Genomic DNA, 18,042 nt, shown 5'->3' with positions numbered 1-18,042 from the left:
TGTGTTGGACAACAGCAAAGTCAATAAACATATCAGAATTGAAGACTGATGGTGAGAGTGTCACAGGCACTAAATACAGAGTCTGTTCATTGCTCTATAGCTACTCAAGGCTGGGTTAAACTGAGAACATGTTTTTCTCAGAGGTGTTCCTGTCTGCCTAGTTTACCTTTTAACATGTACCATACATTATAAACAGGGCTTTTTTTGTGCAGGAATGCACAGGAACACAGTTCTGACTGGCTTCAGGAGGTGTAAGCCTAAAATGCAAATGAGTTCCTGCTGTGAAAAAACCCTGTGTGAAACAATGGTGGCATTAGGGGGTTTGACCTAATATGCAAATGAGTTCCTGCTGGGCTTTTTCTACAAAAAAGCCCTGATAAACATCATTCCAGTTTGCCAATACAAAAAAGAATACTATAGTGGAAGATGGGTTTAGTATATGTAATGAAATAAACAACCAATAATATTCCTTATTTAAGTTTGTCAATTAAAAAAAATATTCTGATTACACTATTCTAAAAGAGAAATACACTGGAATACTGTGGATATATAGCTGAAATTGGTGAGAATGGGTTTAGCATATGTAATGAGATAAGAAACCAATATCCCTGTTCAGTCCTGGGGAGGTGTTTGTTCCAAGTTTCATAATTGTGATTCAGCAGTTTCTCTCTCCATTCTGTTCTTGAAGTTTCTTTGCAGTAGAACAGCTACTTTGAGGTCACCCATTGAATGTTCTGGAAGGTTAAAGTGTTCTCCTACAGGTTTCTCAGTTTTGTCATTCCTGATGTCAGATTTGTGTCCATTTATCCTTTGGTGTAGCGGTTGTCCTTTTTGCCCTTTGTAGAGAACTGAAGGGCATTGTTGGCATTTAATAGCATATATTGGAAGAACAACAAGTGAATGAGTCTGAGATGGTGTAGTTAATGCTGTTAGCTCCAGTGATTGTGTTGTCTGGGTGTATGTGTAAGCAAAGTTGGCATTTGGGTTTATTGCAAGCTCTGGTACCAATGTTCATGCTCAAATGAGATGTTCTATTGTTGTGGGTGAGGAGTTGTTTGAGATTAGGGAGCTATCTGTATGCAAGGAAAGGTTTGCCCCCTCCCCCTAGTACTTTTGAAAGAGAGCTGTCACTGTCCAGTAGAGGTTGTAAATTGTTGATGATACACTGAACTATTTTCAGTTGAGAGTTGTGTGTGGCCACTAGTGGTGTTCTGTTGTTGTCTTTTTTGGGTCTGTCTTGTAACAGGTTTTCTCTTGGTATCATTCTGGCTTTGTTAATCTGTTTCCTGACTTTTATCAGGTGGGTACTTTAATTCCAAAAAGGTGAGAATCTCTGCCCAGACAATAAAAATGTGATCATTGTAACACAGGTGTAAGAGAGGTATGAGCGGGTGGAAGTCTTGGACGTGTTGCTCCAAGTCAGCCATAAAGATGTTAGCATATTGGGGGACCATGCGGGTGCCCATTCCTGTACCATTGATATGTAGAACAGTTCATCACCAAATCTGAAGTTGTTATGAGTGAGAACAAAATGGCAGAATTTAGTGGCAAAGTCAGCTGTGTTTTGGTAGAGATTATATTCCTTATGGTTTGTAATCCATTTTGGTGTGGGATGTTGGTATACAGAGATTCCATATCCATGGTGATTAAGATAGTATTCTCTGGAAGTTTGTTCAAAAATTGTATTTTCCTCAGAAAATCTGTGGTATTACGAACATAACTAGTAGCACTGGTGGCATAAAGTTGGGTTAGCGTGGCCATGTGGAACTTGGTGGTGGTTGAGAAACTCTAAGGAGGGCTGTCCGTTCCCCTTTTATCAGAGGCGGCATCTTCACATTTGAAAAAATTGGGAAGTTCAGTCATCTAGCAAAAGGTCTTGCTTATATCAGAAACACTTCTTGAATACCGTAGTAAAGAATTATTATGCTACATAGCCATGTTGAACTGCACTACAACAGCTAGATTCTAATCTAGTAGACTTTAAGAGACCAACAAGAGGTTTGTTTGTTTGCTTGCTCTTTTGCGGGGAGAAGCTGTGTTTTCAAGCAGCAAACCCCCCTCCCTTCATCAAGTACAAGTAGTTTTGGCTCTCGGAAGCTCATGCCTGAAACTCCTGTTGGCCTCTGAGTTAATGCTGGGCTTGATTCCAGCTGTAATGTGCAAATGTGGGTGTGTGATGCTTTGGGGGCCTGATGAAGAGGATCTGGGAGGCCTAGTTTCAAATCCCCCCCTCACTCTGCCAAGAAGCTCACAGGGGGAACTAATGGTTCACTCTTGGCTTGACCTGCTCCACAGGGTAGTTATGAGTTTAAAATGGAGGGAAGAGTCAGGCATGCTGTCCTGAGCTCTTGCAGGAATGGCTGAATAAAAATGTACTATATAAAGAAAGAAATGCAAGGGGCAGAAACTGTATTAAGAGGACAGCTTTGCTTTGTCTTCATTGGGTTCTTACAAGCTGGCATATTCAGCAAATGCCTCCCTAGGGTGTGCATCTGTGCTTGCTTGTTTTGTGCAGTCTGCTCCTGACAGAGTCTTGGAAAGGGTTGATGTAGGTATAGAGGTATGGAATGAGGGTTTCACAAGAGCTGTTCTTTCGGCGGCATTGTAAAGGTCATGGTGGTTCCAGCCCTTTTTTGTCAAAACTCTCCAGCCAGCTGGTGCTGGGACAAAGGTTGCATTAAACAAATGTGTGCCCGCTCCTTGCAAGTGCTGTGCAGAAAGCCAGCCACTTGTGGTGCATGTCCTTCTGCAGCCTTTCCTTAGTACCCTTTTCTTGTTGTGCATTGTTCTGCTGCAGTAACTGATCTTGTGATGCAGCATTGCAGATCTCCCTCCCTTTTGGATCAGTTAGCATGAAGCAATGCAGGCCCCCTCCCAGCGGCAACTGCCTACATGGGAGCAGTTTGGAGAACAGCCAGCGGGTGGGGCTCTTGGCAGATTAATCTTCACAGTGGTGCACAGTTAGGAAGGCCCAATAATGGAAATCTTTCTGCTGAAGTGGCTGCCTCAGGAACACCTTTTTAAAAAAGAGACTTCTGCCCTCCTTCTCTGCTCTTTGAAAAGCAGTTGTCCCTCTTGTTCACCACAGAAGGTATTGTGCAATGCCAGTTTTTACTGTGTTGAGGCTGAATAATTTAGGGCAGTCCCTGTGGCAAAAATCTGGCATTGGTTATGTTAGCTGCAGTGTGGAGAAATTTGTGTTAGGGTTAGATTCCTTCCCATCTCAGTTCTTCCATGTTAAATGTTGTTTGTTGTCCTTACGCCTAGGATTGGAGAGGCCAGTAAACGGTACTTTATCCAGTGTCAGCCAATGAGCATTGTCTCTGAGGAAGAATTTCAGCCCTTGGAGTCCATCTTGGTCATGAGCACTATTTATTATATCTCCTGCTATTAACATGTGCCCAACCAAGCCCTTTCTTTGAGTTGGGCCAACTTGGGGAGAACAGTGATGGGGAGAAGCTGTAAGTTTTGGGGCGGCAAACCTCCCTTCATCAAATACAATTAGTTTGTATACTAAGCAAGGCAAAGCAATCCTTTCGTTCTTTGACTCATGTGATTTGAGTGTGCCAACCTTGTCTTTTTGACTCAAGAGCAAGGGATGAAATAAATGGATGTGTGTTTTTCTCTTGGTAATAAACCCCTTGGTTACACATGCTGAAATCATGGGGAAGGGTGCAAGCTGCACCAGAGAACAGCATCCTCCTCTGTGTCTCTTCCCACTGGCTCCAGTTCTCTATCTTTGTGGGCTTCAGTGGCTTATGCATGGAGACAGCACAGTACAGAGAAAAACCTGTGTGGATGGGGACGTTGTTGAAATGCAGAGATGAACGGTGCATATTTCTTAGCTTTCATTTTAGAGCTGTAATTTTGCTCTTCCTGTGCAGCTGAGTCGTAGGCCTGGGAGAATCCTGAGGTTCTGAGATTTTGTGGAGTTTTCTCTCATGGTCAACAATGTTCCGTTAGGATGAGGGCTTTGAATAAATTCTAGAGCCATGTGGCCTTTGAAAGCCTCACGAAGCCGCAAGGTGAAACTCAGCCTAGAACTACTTGGAAATAAATACATTTGACAAGTTATTCTTAAATATCATCTCATTATTTTAATAGTAGATGAACTGAAAATGTATTGGTGAATGAAATAGGTATTTGTCAAAATGCACAGTTTCCTTAATTTCATCTTGCAAATATTGGCTGAATCTAGGAGTACTTAAAAGTGAAGAATAATTTGGATTAAGACTTTTGAAAACATCAGGGTGCAGTGGAAGGGACAAGGAAAAGCTCTTGATGTTACTTGAAATGCTTGTAGATTCTCTTTTGCCAAGAAGGAAAACAACTATGTGAAATAATTTTATTTCTAGCAGACTAAAGCATGGCTTGCAGGTGTGTTTAAGATTGTGGTCCCAGTTTTGGAAATATCAACTCAATAAAACATCGCCTGAGGTAATTTTGTCTATGTGAGCATCAGTACATGTGATTTGTTTTTTCTCTCTCTCTCTCCTAGATATGGACGTGTTGAAAGTGTCAAAATTCTCCCCAAAAGGGGGTCAGAAGGTGGCGTGGCAGCCTTTGTGGATTTTGTGGATATCAAGAGTGCTCAGAAGGCACACAACTCCGTCAACAAAATGGGAGATAGAGATCTTCGGACGGATTATAATGAGCCAGGAACCATTCCTAGTGCTGCTCGGGGATTGGATGATACAGTTTCCATAGCATCTCGTAGTAGAGAGGTTTCTGGGTTCAGAGGAGGTGGTGGTGGGCCCACGTATGGCCCCCCACCATCGCTTCATGCACGGGAAGGACGCTATGAGCGGAGACTTGATGGGTAAGTTCCAAGGTTTCACTAGGCAGGTATTTTGTATTTGATGTGGTGAGAAACACAAACTCTTGTCTAGGGCCCCCAGAAGGATTTAAAATTGGGGGAATTATCTATGTTTCCTGTTTTGGGTTGGAAACGGAATTCGTACCTGTCCCAGTGACTGGTATCTTGTGGATCTGTAGAGGATGTTTCCTGCAGCTGGTTGGATATCTGCTGTCAAGAGACATTGGTCCTAAGATGGAAGACTTCCTGTAGCCAGCCTTGATTGTGGAGCTATCCTTCTAGTTCTCAGTGGTCCCACCTCTTGGATAATGTTAAGGCCGTTCTTGGATGGAGCTATTCGTTACAGCGTGCCACAAGACCCAGTATGGAGTACCGCCAGAATGTAGGACCTACAGATTTCTTACTGAGCTTCCTACCTAGCTCTGAGGGTTTTATTGGTGTATAGCTGATGTGTAAAACCGGATTGTTGCCAAAATGTTCTAGTAGACTTTGCATAGTGATGCATCATCTTGGATTCTACAAACAACTTCTAGTTATTGGAATACTTATGGTACAATGAAGACAGCAGAAGGCACCTTTTGAAGTTTCCGCTTTTGGATCTACACCACACACGTATATTGGGATTACTGTTCTTTATGGTATTGGCAAAGGCGGAGATGGACATTGCAAAGTCTTGGAAATTACAGGTCCTTAAGATGCTGGAATAATGGCTACTACCTTGAGCTTGTGGGATGGCCCAGGGGAGTGGATTACCATCTAGCTTTGATTTTTTAAAAAGAATTTTCTACTGTGCAATTAAAAAGTGCTTTAGTTTTAAAGACATGGTGCTGATAATAAGCTTGTGTGGATACATCAGACAAAATTGACTTGGCTGGATGGTTACAAAGGTGGACAGTGGATGTCTGCTGGCCTGCAGTGATGAATCCTTTTTGACCAGCTGTTTGATTCAGACTTAGGGTTGGAGACTCTCTTCACTGTTGGATGTACTTAGAAGCACCTGCTGCCTCAAGGTGGAAGTCTGGGGGTTTCATGTCAGTCTGGGACAACAACTTGCTTCCAGTGGAATTTTTTTTATCTTTTTTCCACTAAGAATTTTTCTTGCTCGCTCATCTAAAATATCATTTGACACCCTTGCCCATTAAGAAGGTGGATTACCCCTATAAGAGGGGCCAAAATTGGGGAAGTTATGTTCACAATTCTCTCCCTAGATTTAATTGGGAATATAGGTCGTGTTTCCACACGTGGAAAAGGTTGGTATGTCCTGCCCTGTGTATCTTAGCCCCTTTCCTAACCCAAGTCAATCCCTCTTTCCACTAACTCCAGTAGTAATTAGTACTAATAGATAATCAAATAAGCTCTGCTGTAGCCATTAGATTTCCAGCACTGCTAGTTCTTTTGTCTGTCTTCTTTGTCCTTTTAACTGATAAGGAGCTCTTTTACTATACAGTAACCTTCTAGAAGGATTTCTTATTCTATTTCACTATATCATCTTTTAACAACTATCACTATTTCAATGTTTGGTAGACTGCAGAATGCTTATTGATTTTGTTCTTTTAAAGTAGGGAAAGACACAACACTTGGAAAAAAATATATGCATATATATGTACACATACACAGGCCTTGTAACAATTTGCTACTTATTTGCAAGCAGCTGCAAATAATTAGAAAGTTTAGGCGATGATACATTTTAACTGGGATTTTGTTTCGGTTTTCATGAGTTGTTTGGAGCCAGGAGTTCAGAGAGCCTTTAGGTGCCAGATGCTTTTCGGCCCTGGGTCTAAGATGCGATCTTAGTGGGGGAGAGAGAGAGAGAGAGAATATTTTAAGATTGCTTTCTAAGATAAAAACAAAACAGTTCCAGATGATGGTTGATAGAAGAGCTAAACTGAGACCCAGCAGAGAGAAAGAACTGTGGCATGTGCGCCCTGGATGCAGACAATTGTGGTGGCTGCTAATTGGTGTTCAAGGAGGATTTAGAATCCTTCTGAAAAAGGCTGTTACATTTTGTAATTTACACGGGCACTGGCTTATGACTAAGTCTGCAAGCATGTATCTTCAAATGTTGCATATTTTCCCCAGCAGTGCCATAGAAGACAGACCATCCTATAATCTTTACCAGCCAGCTAGATGACTAAGCTATCAGAAACCCGGCCCCTTGGTCTTTCCGGAAGGCCCCAGGAAGGTCCTTGAGCCACACAAATGGCGTTCTTTAACTCTAACTCCCCCCAAGTGGCTCGACTAGGATTCAAAGAGATTATTGTATTTGAGGAGTTGAGAAGTCATTTGGACTCCTGTAGTTGGTTTCGTTTTCTTATTACAAAATTTGTGTGTGCTTTTCCTTCATCCAAAGCCACTTGGATCTCTCCAATAACCTTATATGGATGGACTGACCTCTCTTGCTTTGGGTGCTTCTCGTTTTGCAGAAGGCCTTTGTCTTATTATTTACAGCATTAAGCAGATACCAACACTCTGATATTGGCATTTAGTAGAGTTGATTCACCCACACAGGGATAATGATCCTCTGATGTTATATCCTGTAAGTTTTAAAAGGGGAAAAATGCATGGCAACAAGAAAGATATTCCTTTTAAAAAAACACAACCACCAATACCTTGCTCTTTCCTGGGCTACTGCAGAGAATACAGCCCTTTTGTCAGAATGGGGCTTCTCCTGCTTTTGCTGCTGGCTCCTGCTTTGGGAGAAGGGGCTTTCATGGCTGATGCTGGAAGCTGATTGGTTGTCTTCCATGAGCTCTTTCAGTGAAGTATCTCAACAGCTGTAAGAATTGTTGAGGATCCAAGATCATGACTTGGTTGTGCTTTGAAATGTTTGAATTTTTAAAAACTTAAACTAAAGAATTATATAGGGCAGCAAACCTTAGTTGGTTTGTTCTGCAGTGCAATACTCAGCTCATGAAAGCCCAGTTACCTAAGTGAAACAGAGCCTGTTCTGAGTGAGTTGTGTCTAGTTATCTGAAAGGGCAAGCTCACATTTTGCTTAAAGAACTGTTGCCATTTAGCAGCCAGTTTTGTAAAGGTGGCTGATGCCTTGTTAGAATGTTTGCATGATGTTAGGACTGCCTTCTTCCTCTCTGATTGATATAAATATTTTCCCCCTCCTAAATGCAGGGCTTCAGATAACAGGGAGCGTGCTTATGAACATAGTGCCTATGGACACCATGACCGGGGGACAGGAGGATTTGATCGCACAAGACATTATGATCAGGATTATTATAGAGATCCTCGAGAGCGGACTTTACAACACGGACTCTATTACAGTTCTCGGAGTCGAAGTCCGAGCCGCTTTGACACTCATGACCCCCGTTATGAACCTCGGGCCCGGGAACAGTTTACCTTGCCCAGTGTGGTACATAGGGATATCTACCGGGATGATGTCACACGGGAGGTACGAGGCAGAAGGCCAGAGCGGAATTACCAGCATAGCAGGAGCCGGTCACCGCATTCCTCCCAGTCCAGGACCCAGTCTCCCCAGAGGCTGGCCAGCCAAGCATCAAGACCCACCAGGTCCCCAAGTGGCAGCGGCTCTCGGAGTAGATCATCAAGCAGCGACTCCATCAGCAGCAGCAGCACCACCAGCAGCGACAGGTATGCAGCTTGATTCCAAACTGTCATTGGTGCAGTGCAGCCATTTCCTTCTCTCCTCCCCCTCGCCTCACTGCTCAAAAAACCCTCACCTGAAGGAAAATCAGCCCCCCCCCACGTGTTGCAGGACATTTCTCCAGGAAGTACTGTGCACAAACAACCAGCAAGAGTGAGAACGCATGACTTGGTTTGTTTTAAAAATGAAGTTGTTTTCCATAGTACATTTAAAAATGGGGGTTGGTTCTCAGCTTTGCCTCTTGTGAATCAAGACTGAAGTGTGTGTGTGTGTGTGGTGATGGGGTGTAATGGGGGCTTTTATTTTGTTAGTTTTAAATTGTAGATTGTAATGTTTTCATTGTGACTTGTAAGCGGCCTTGAATTGTGAGGGGATGCAGGACATAAAGGCTTCAGTCAGGCTCTTGACAGGGTTCCTCATGATCGTCTGTCTCATGGGTGCACTAGAGGACTGTGGACTGGCCTCTGGGATAGTAGGTGGACAAGGAGCTGGTTGGAGAACCACATCCAAAGAGTAGTTGTCAGTGGTATTTCATCTGAATGGAGGGAGCTGTCCAGTGGGGTGCCATGGGGCTCAGTTCTGGGCCTGGTGGTTGTGATCTGGATGAGGGGGCTACTCATTAAATTTGCAGATGACCCAAACTGGAAGGAGCAGCAAACACACCAGATAGGATTCAGTGAGATCTGAACACAGTGGAAAAGTGAGTAAAAGTGAACAAGATGCAATTTAACATAGATAAGTGCTGAGTTCTATATCTGGGTAGCAAAAATGAGGAATATGCATACTGGATGGGGGATACACTTCTGAGTAGCAGTGTGCATGGTCAAGATCTTGGGGTACAAGCGGATCATAAGTTAAATATAATCAGTCAATTTGATGCAATGACAAAAAAAGGCTAACACCCATCTTGGGGTGTGTCAACAGAAGCATAACACCCAGATTGCAAGTTGTCTACTCCCGCTGTACGTTGCATTGGTCAGGCAGCACCTGGAATATTGTGTGTGGTTCTGGAGGCCTCACTTCAAGAAGAATGGAGCGGGTGCAGAGGAGAGCAGTGAGGATGATCAGGGGCCTGGAGACCATGCCCTCTGAGGAAAGGCTTGAGAAGGACTTGGAAATGTTCAGTCTGGAGAAGAAGAGGTGGAGGGGGGATATGATTGCTCTCTGTAAGTCTTTGAAGGGCTGTCCCTTAGAGGAATGCAGGGAGATGTTCCTGTAGGCAGCAGAGGAGAGGACTTGCAAGAATGGGTTTAAATTGAGGTTGGGAAGGTGCCAACTGGATATTAGGGAAAACGTTTTGAGAGTACGAGTTGTTCAACAGTGGAATTATCTCCCCCTCCCTGGCAGTCTCTAAGCAGTGGCTGAACATATGAACATGAACATATGAAGCTGCCTTATACTGAATCAGACCCTTGGTCCATCAAAGTCAGTATTGTCTTCTCAGACTGGCAGCGGCTCTCCAGGGTCTCAAGCTGAGGTTTTTCACACCTATTTGCCTGGACCCTTTTTTGGAGATGCCAGGGATTGAACCTGGGACCTTCTGCTTCCCAAGCAGATGCTCTACCACTGAGCCACCGTCCCTCTCCGACACCGGCTGGACAAACACTGGTCAGGGAGACTCTAGGCCAGCGGTGGCCAAACTTTCTTAACATAAGAGCCACATAGAATAAACGTCATACGTTTGAGAGCCACAAGACATGAATGTCAGATGTTTGAGAGGGAAGGAAGGAAGAGCCTTCTCTATAGCAGCCCCCTATTGGTGGAACCAACTTCCAGAAGAAGTAAGAGCATTGCGGGAGGGACCTTGTCCAGTTCTGCAAGGCTTGCAAGACAGCTCTCTATTTCCGCTTGCTTTTAATTGATAGCTACATATGAGGATACTTGAGAAGACTGAAGTTATTGGAATCTACCATTAGCACCAAATTGTTTTAATATGTTTTAATTGTTATACTGTTTAAGGTTTTAATTAGTTAATGCTCAATAGTTGTAAATGTTTTTATTGTTGTAAGCTGCCCTGAGCCTGCTTTGGCGGAGAGGGTGGGATATAAATCCAGTTAAATAAATAAATAAGGCAGGCAGGCCAATAGATGGGGGAGAGTGCCGCCAGCTGGCTTGGCTTGGAGAAGTGATTTAAAGAGAGAATTGCCTTCTCTAAGCCAACTGATGGGGCAGTGGGAGCTTTCAGAGCCACACAATTTAAGTGAAAGAGCCACATGGCTCCTGAGCCGGTTTGGCCACTCCTGCTCTAGGCTGATCCTGTATTGAGCAGGGAGCTCGAGTAGATGGCCTCTGTGGCCCCCTTCCAGCTCTGTGATTCTATGATTTTAATAAATGAGGTTGCAAATGTGCTTTGACCAAAGATAGCATTTTATTTGGAACCCAGCACCAGTGATCCGTCTTTTTCCCCATCTCCCTTGGATGATACTAGTTTGCCAGTCAGCTGCAAAAGCTCTTGGTTGTCTTAGTCTATTTTGCTAGACTACTGCACCAGCTCAAAGTTCTTAGTAACAGTCAGAATGCTGTCTGAGAAATGAACGAGCCATTGGTTGAAATGTTGTTGGCTTAAAGGGGTGTTGCTTTACAGACAGCCCCTTCCTAGTGCATCAGCAGCCCTTTTTATTCAGTGGGAATGACAGTGAGATCAGAATAGAAAATATGTCAGAAGGAAATTTAAAATGAGCTTGTTCTTGTTCTTAGTCACATTACATAAATGTTGAATTAAATTTGGTGATAAAAGCATTCCAGAAAGTTGTCTGTGGCGTATGGCACTGTCCCCTATTCATGTGTGTGGAAGGTTTTTTTACAGATGAAAATTTTGTTTTAAAAGCTATACTTTAAATAGCTAACATGTTTATTAACAAATTCACAATATCTCATTCACATACATACTTTTACATATTAGCGGCTCTGCTGCTGGTTTTAAAGAAAAACCAGCATGGGTATGTGTGAGTACATTTCTGTGTGCGGGCAATTAACTTTAAGGCTGGCATTGGGAAACATGTAATCCACAGGCACAGCCAGCGTTTGAAAGCTGTGGGTGTCTCTTCTAGTTAGTGTTAGTGGCCTCCCCGCAGTTCATGCCTGAACATGGCTGTGATGCTGTGAGCTTGGCAAGAGTGCCGGCTGCTGGACGTTCATCACAGGGTGCTTCTTCCCACTGTGGGAAGGCAGTCACCAAGCAGCGCAAGGACCTGTCTTATCATGATGAGACATCAACTTCGTAGTGTCCCCTTTGCTCATAGTGCAGTGTCGTTTTTAGCTGAGCTATGACTGGAGATATAAAATTTCTGGAAATATTGATCTCATGGGGAAAATGGAAATTTGTGGGAAAACTGGTGCAATACTTTCCCTATTAAACTTTAATGCATCATTTATAACTTAGCATATTAAATATTACTGTTTTGGAATATTTATGGAATTTAAAAGTATAAGTGTCTCTGTTGCCAATTGCAGCACTGTTTGGCACTTTTTGTGTGAAGTTCAGCTGACTTCCATTGACCGCAGCAAGGAAGGGGCTTTCCAGGCAGGTGGGAAGAACCCATCCTCTGCAGAGCCTTCCCTGGCAGTCCCCACCCAAACACTCACTCTGCCTGTCTTCCAAGATCTGACAAGATCAGGCTACGCCACTTCCCCTCCCTTTTGCTATTTTGGCACACGAGTGAGAGCCGGTTTGGTATAGTGGTTAAGCGCATGGACTCTTATCTGGGAGAACTGAGTTTGATTCCCAACGCCTCCATTTACAGCTGCTGGAATGGCCTTGGGTTAGCCACAGCTATTTCAGGAGTTGTCCATGAAAGGGCAGCTTCTGGGAGAGCTCTCTCAGCCCCACCCACCTCATAGGGTGTCTGTTGTGGGGGGAGAAGATATAGGAGATTGTAAGCCGCTCTGAGTCTCTGATTCAGTGAAGGGCAGGATATAAATCTGCAATTCTTCTATTAATTTTTGCTATCTGATAGGAAAAAATAAAAATTGAATACAGAAAACAAATTGTGTAGTAAAACAAGAGAATGGTGATTGGATAGAAAGCCTCAGAACTGGCAGAGACGGACCAAGAGAGAGATCTTGGGGTTGTGGTAGATAACTCACTGAAAATGTCAAGACAGTGTGCGTTTGCAATAAAAAAGGCCAACGCCATGCTGGGAATTATTAGGAAGGGAATTGAAAACAAATCAGCCAGTATCATAATGCCCCTGTATAAATCGATGGTGCGGTCTCATTTGGAGTACTGTGTGCAGTTCTGGTCGCCGCACCTCAAAAAGGATATTATAGCATTGGAGAAAGTCCAGAGAAGGGCAACTAGAATGATTAAAGGGCTGGAGCACTTTCCCTATGAAGAAAGGTTGAAACGCTTGGGACTCTTTAGCTTGGAGAAACGTCGACTGCGGGGTGACATGATAGAGGTTTACAAGATAATGCATGGAATGGAGAAAGTAGAGAAAGAGGTACTTTTCTCCCTTTCTCACAATACAAGAACTCGTGGGCATTCGATGAAATTGCTGAGCAGACAGGTTAAAACGGATAAAAGGAAGTACTTCTTCACCCAAAGGGTGATTAACATGTGGAATTCACTGCCACAGGAGGTGGTGGCGGCCACAAGTATAGCCACCTTCAAGAGGGGTTTAGATAAAAATATGGAGCAGAGGTCCATCAATGGCTATTAGCCACAGTGTATGTGTGTATATAAAATTTTTGGCCACTGTGTGACACAGAGTGTTGGACTGGATGGGCCGTTGGCCTGATCCAGCATGGCTTCTCTTATGTTCTTATGTTCTCATATAGTTGCAAAAAGTATCCAGCATATTTGGATATCAAATTAAAGTTTATAACATTAAAAACACTTCTTAAACTGTGTATTATCATTAAACACATTGTAGCATATTAATTATTGCTAAAATAATTCACATTTGAACAAATAGTCTTTGAAAAGATACTTTTAATTTTTATTCATTTATAGCCCACTTTTCTCACTAAAACTCAAAGCAATTTACAGTTCAGTCTCAGACAGCAGAGACACCCGGTCAACTGTGTAGTAGGCCTGGGTTTACAGAAATGGGAAACCAGGCCAAACAAGACAACTTTCTAAAGCATGACATGCCATAATGCAGAAAAGGGATATATGTCTACAGGATACATAGGAATTATCATCTAATACTGTAGATCAGTGGCTCCCAGCCTTTTTGGCACCAGGGACCAGTTTTGTGGAAGACAATTTTTCCGCAGACCAATGAGGAGGGGTGTGTGCTAGGGTTTTTGCCACCCCAGGCTGCTCCCTAACTATGCCCCATCCCTGCCCTCATGGGGGTCTTTAAATGAGGGGTAGGCAAAGGTTGCTGCCGTGCTGCCCCTTTCACCCACCTGGGACCCAGGCGGATGAAAGAGGTGGTGCTTCGGAGTGAGGCCAAGCTTTCATCTGACTGGGTCCCAGGCGGGTGGAAGGGGCTGTGCAGTGCCTCTGCCTCACTCCAGGCCATGGACTGGTACCGGTCTCAGCCCGGGGGGGTTGGGGACTCCTGCTGTAGATTGTTCTGTATACACAATTTGATACTGCGCATTTTGCATAAAACCTCATCTTCAGAATAATTTCACTATTTCAAAAATAAAATAACATTCATAGTTGCTTTTAGGTGCTCCCTGCAAATTTCCTAATGTTTCCATTGAAAATGTCCAGACAGTTTCTCATGCTATACATATTGAGTAAGAAAAACAAGAATTTCACTCACACTAAAGGAGAAAATAGTTTACAGGAGGGATTCCCCCCTCCAGCATTTCCCAGTTTTCCTATCAGAAAAACTGGGACAGGGGGAGGTCCTTGAAGGAGAAAACTTATTTTGACCTTCATGTCTTTAGCTGTGGAAGTGACATTATACTCTGACAGTCAAGGTCATGATACTTGCATTTCCAGAATGGGAAGTTCATGTAATCCCAAAGATTGTGCAGAAAATGGAGTAATTGCTTGGTCTTGAAATCCTTTTGCCAAGTTTGTGCAAATCCTTACAGTGCGCTCTCTCTCTCTCTCTCTCTCTCTCTCTCTGCATCGCAGAGACTCAAAGTTTGGATGACCCAGAACTGACCATGTGCTGCCCCTTTATATATTGTTGGGTAGCTTTCCACGGGTAAAGATGTGGTCAGCAGTAAAGTCTTCAGGGTCCCACTTCACAATCCATTGTGAGGGATGCATGCAAAGTGCCTGGCTGCAGGGCCATCACGCCATTCCTTAGGTTTGTAGCATTCTTCAGTAGATTATTAATAGAGTTTGTATCTTGCCCTATGATTCTGAAAGGGTATCCAGGGCAACTAACAACAGCAACAGAAAAATCCAATAAACCAATAAGTATATGTTAGGACATCAAGCTTAACAGCTGGAGACCATGTCAGCAAAATAGTGTTGATACAGGAAAGCATTGTAGACTTAGGGTGACAATGGAAGTAATTCCAAACTAATGTGTTCTCAAGTTACACCGCAAGATGGAGGGCGGGGGGAGAAACTGGGGCAGGAGAGTTGCACAGATTGAAGGCAGCTGCTTAATTTGTGGGGCGGGGGGGAGGTTCTCATGTGAGTCCCTTGGGCAAAGCACCTCCAGCCTTGGAAACTGGGCCACTTGATATGGGTGAACACCCTCTGCCTTCGGGAACATCAAAGCCAAGCCATTTGGGACTTTGACTTTTTGGAAACCAAACAGAAACCAGTGTCCCTGATATGTGTTTATCATAGTCTCTGAATTTTTCACCAGCTGAAATGTTCAGATAACATTCAAAGGTAGTTTGTTCTGGAGGCTGCTGTGGCTAGAAGAACAAAGGAAGACTTGGGGGAGGGAAACATCAGAGGGCACCAGCTGGCTTGTGTCTCTGGGAAAAGTGGATCCTTCTGGATACCCAGTTCTGCAAGTTAAAGTACAGTAAAGCACCTTGAAAGTAGAAATTGTGAAATAACTTTTTTTTTCAGAAAACTCGGTTGGCCCTATTAATGCTTATTGACTTGTCATCAGTTATCACACGGTCATACAGATACAGATCTTTTCACCAGGGTTATGTAGCCTTAACACTGACAACATCAGCAGAAGCTGTGCTAGATGAATATGAGAGTAGTCTTTAAGGGATAGTGAGCCTATAGTTAAACTGGATGGAAGGTAGAAAAATAAGTTGTTGGAATTATTGCCCTCAAAACACAACAGGCAGAGAAAGCTCATTTATCGTTGTTTGTCTCTCTTCTCGCGTGAATATGGAAGTCTGTGTAGCAGAGAGCTTAGAAAGATTCCCCCTGCCACAGCATCAGAGGCTGCCTGCGTCTTGGCTTCAGGAGTTCTTGTGGGGTGTCTGTTCTCTTGCTTGTGGCTCCACTCTGCTGCTAGAGTTAAAGCAGAAATTGGGGGACTTCACTTCATTGCATAATGTTGGACTTTCCCTACCATTTCCCGCCCTTCTTTCCTGCTCAAAAATTTGCCAGCTAGTGATGACTCACTGCCGTAAATGTTGTCTTGAGTTTAGTGAGGGGGCTAAGAGGTTCCTGCATGGCAGGACAACTGTGAAGCCGATCCATAGCTGAGCCTCACTCAGCAAGTGCAGTTTGTCTTTACTCTTTGGTCTAGAGCAGTGGAGGCCTAACTTGCTTAATGTAAGAGCCACATAGAATAAATGTTAGATGGTTGAGACCCACAAGACATGAACGTCAGATGTTTGACAATGGAAGGAAGGAAGGAAAATAGATGGGGAGGGAGACAAAGCAACTTCAACTTTAATAATAATAATAATAAATTTATTTTTATATCCCGCCCTCCCCCGCCAAAGGCAGGCTCAGGGCGGCTAACACGACACGGTATACACCATGATTACAATAAAATACAATAATACTACAGAACAATTAAACAATTAAAATAGATAAAATTGCATTCATAAATTAAGTTAAAATTAAATAGACAGTTGGACCATTATAAATTAAATGCATTCATCAAGCTGCCAGCTGCCTTGACTTGGGGAAGTGATTTAAAGAGACAAATTTTTTCTCCAAGCTGGCTGATGGGGGTGAGAGCCACACAATATGTGTGAAAGAGCCACATGTGGCTCGCGAGCCACAGTTTGGCCACTCCTGGTCTAGAAGAAGCTAATGGGGTGAAGAAGAGACTCACTGCGTGGTATCTGTACAGGTGTGGGGAGGGGTGTGTGCATGGGAGACAAGCACATTTGCTTTCTCGAAAGAGGAGATGTGTAGACCTTGTCTGAAAGAAGTTGTAAAGCCCAGAATCTTCTGCTCAGGTAGACCCACATTGCCATCATGGGATGTGAGGAGGGCTTTTAAAGAAAGCTCTGTGTGAGAAATCCTGGCCTGTGGTTCCCATGGTTAGTACGTTGCCTCAGCTGAAGTCACCCAAGGCCACCTCTTCTAGGGTTGCCAGGTCTGTGCTGGGAAATGCCTGGAGACTTTGGGAGTGGAGCCAGGAGAGGGGTCTGGAGTCCACCCACCAAAACCATCATTTTCTCCAGGGGAGGTGGTCTCTGCCAGCTGGAGATTAGTTGTGAAGGTGAGATATGCCTGGAGGCTGGCATGGCTATCCTAGTGCAGTGTTTCCCTCCAGAAGGTATCCAGTTCCTCCTTTAACGGAACACACACACACACAGCTTTTCTTGCTGTACTTTGAGTGGAAGGACAGCTTGTTTGCTCTTTGTTTTCCTCAGGAAAAAGAGCTTTCTGAGGACATAAGCCCAAGGAACTGTTGTCCAGACAGCTGGCTTGTAGAGTTGTGAAAATGGTAAAGCAGCAGCACGTTGTGTCAGCTCGTCTCTAGCTCTCTAAAATAGTCCGTTCAACAGCTTCCATGTAATGGATGTTCTTCTTTGGTTCTGAAATGCTTCTGCTGGCTTTTCAGGCTTTCAGCACTGGTTGCACTCCTTGCCTTAAGCTCTACCCCACTGGCACTTTTTGGGTGTTGGGGTGTGTGTGTGTGTGTGAGAGAGAGAGAAATGGAGGGGTTTCTTTCTGCAACTGCTTCCTGGGATGTTCTGTTCTTTGGAGAGGATGTCTGTAGCATAGTGTGTCATTTTTAAGCAATCACAAATCTTATGGAAGGCTTTGAAATATTATGCATCCAACCCAGTTCTGACCCTGGGAAAACAGAGAGAGAGAGAGAGAGGACTGGTTTGGAAATTGGATCTGAACATGGGGGGGGGGCTTTCTTTTTCTTCCTTCTTTCAAATAGGAAGGCTCTGCAAATGCAAGCGGGGTGGGGGGCTGCACTCTTCACAGCCAGTGAGCTGGGAACATTGTCTTCCATGGAGGCAGTGCAAGCAGCTCTGTGTCTGTGTCTCCTGAACCAGCCTGAACTGGAATCATCCGGTCTACTTTGGCTGCGTGCCACCTCCCGAGAGGCTGCTTGCATGGCCGGCTAGCAAACGAACAAACGGGAGGAGGTGGCTGAGGGAACAAGCAGGTTTCCAGGCCTGTGGGCAGCCCTAGTACACAAGGGCAAATGCTGGTGACATGCCAGCAGGAAGGGGGAGCTGGCTGACCTGGGCACACATTTCTGAGTTTTGCTGCATCCCTGAGAACTCTTCAGATTCCTTCTGGAAGAGAGCCCATTTCTGAAATGCATTGTCTTATATTTGTGTTCACTTAGCA

General features: G+C 44.0%; 1 protein-coding gene across 1 annotated transcript in view; it reads left to right on the top strand.

The window, feature by feature from the left end:
- The window catches only part of SPEN (spen family transcriptional repressor), a 77,449-nt gene that overhangs the window by 17,913 nt on the left and 41,494 nt on the right, over positions 1-18,042 (top strand). The window contains exons 2-3 of the mRNA XM_060259399.1: positions 4,499-4,819; positions 7,943-8,419. Coding sequence (XP_060115382.1) covers positions 4,499-4,819; positions 7,943-8,419 — 798 coding nt within the window. The remainder of the gene's footprint in view (positions 1-4,498; positions 4,820-7,942; positions 8,420-18,042) is intronic.

This window comes from Heteronotia binoei, chromosome 18 (genome assembly GCF_032191835.1).
Source record: "Heteronotia binoei isolate CCM8104 ecotype False Entrance Well chromosome 18, APGP_CSIRO_Hbin_v1, whole genome shotgun sequence".
NCBI lineage: Eukaryota > Metazoa > Chordata > Lepidosauria > Squamata > Gekkonidae > Heteronotia > Heteronotia binoei.
This window is presented reverse-complemented; position numbering and strand designations above follow the sequence as displayed.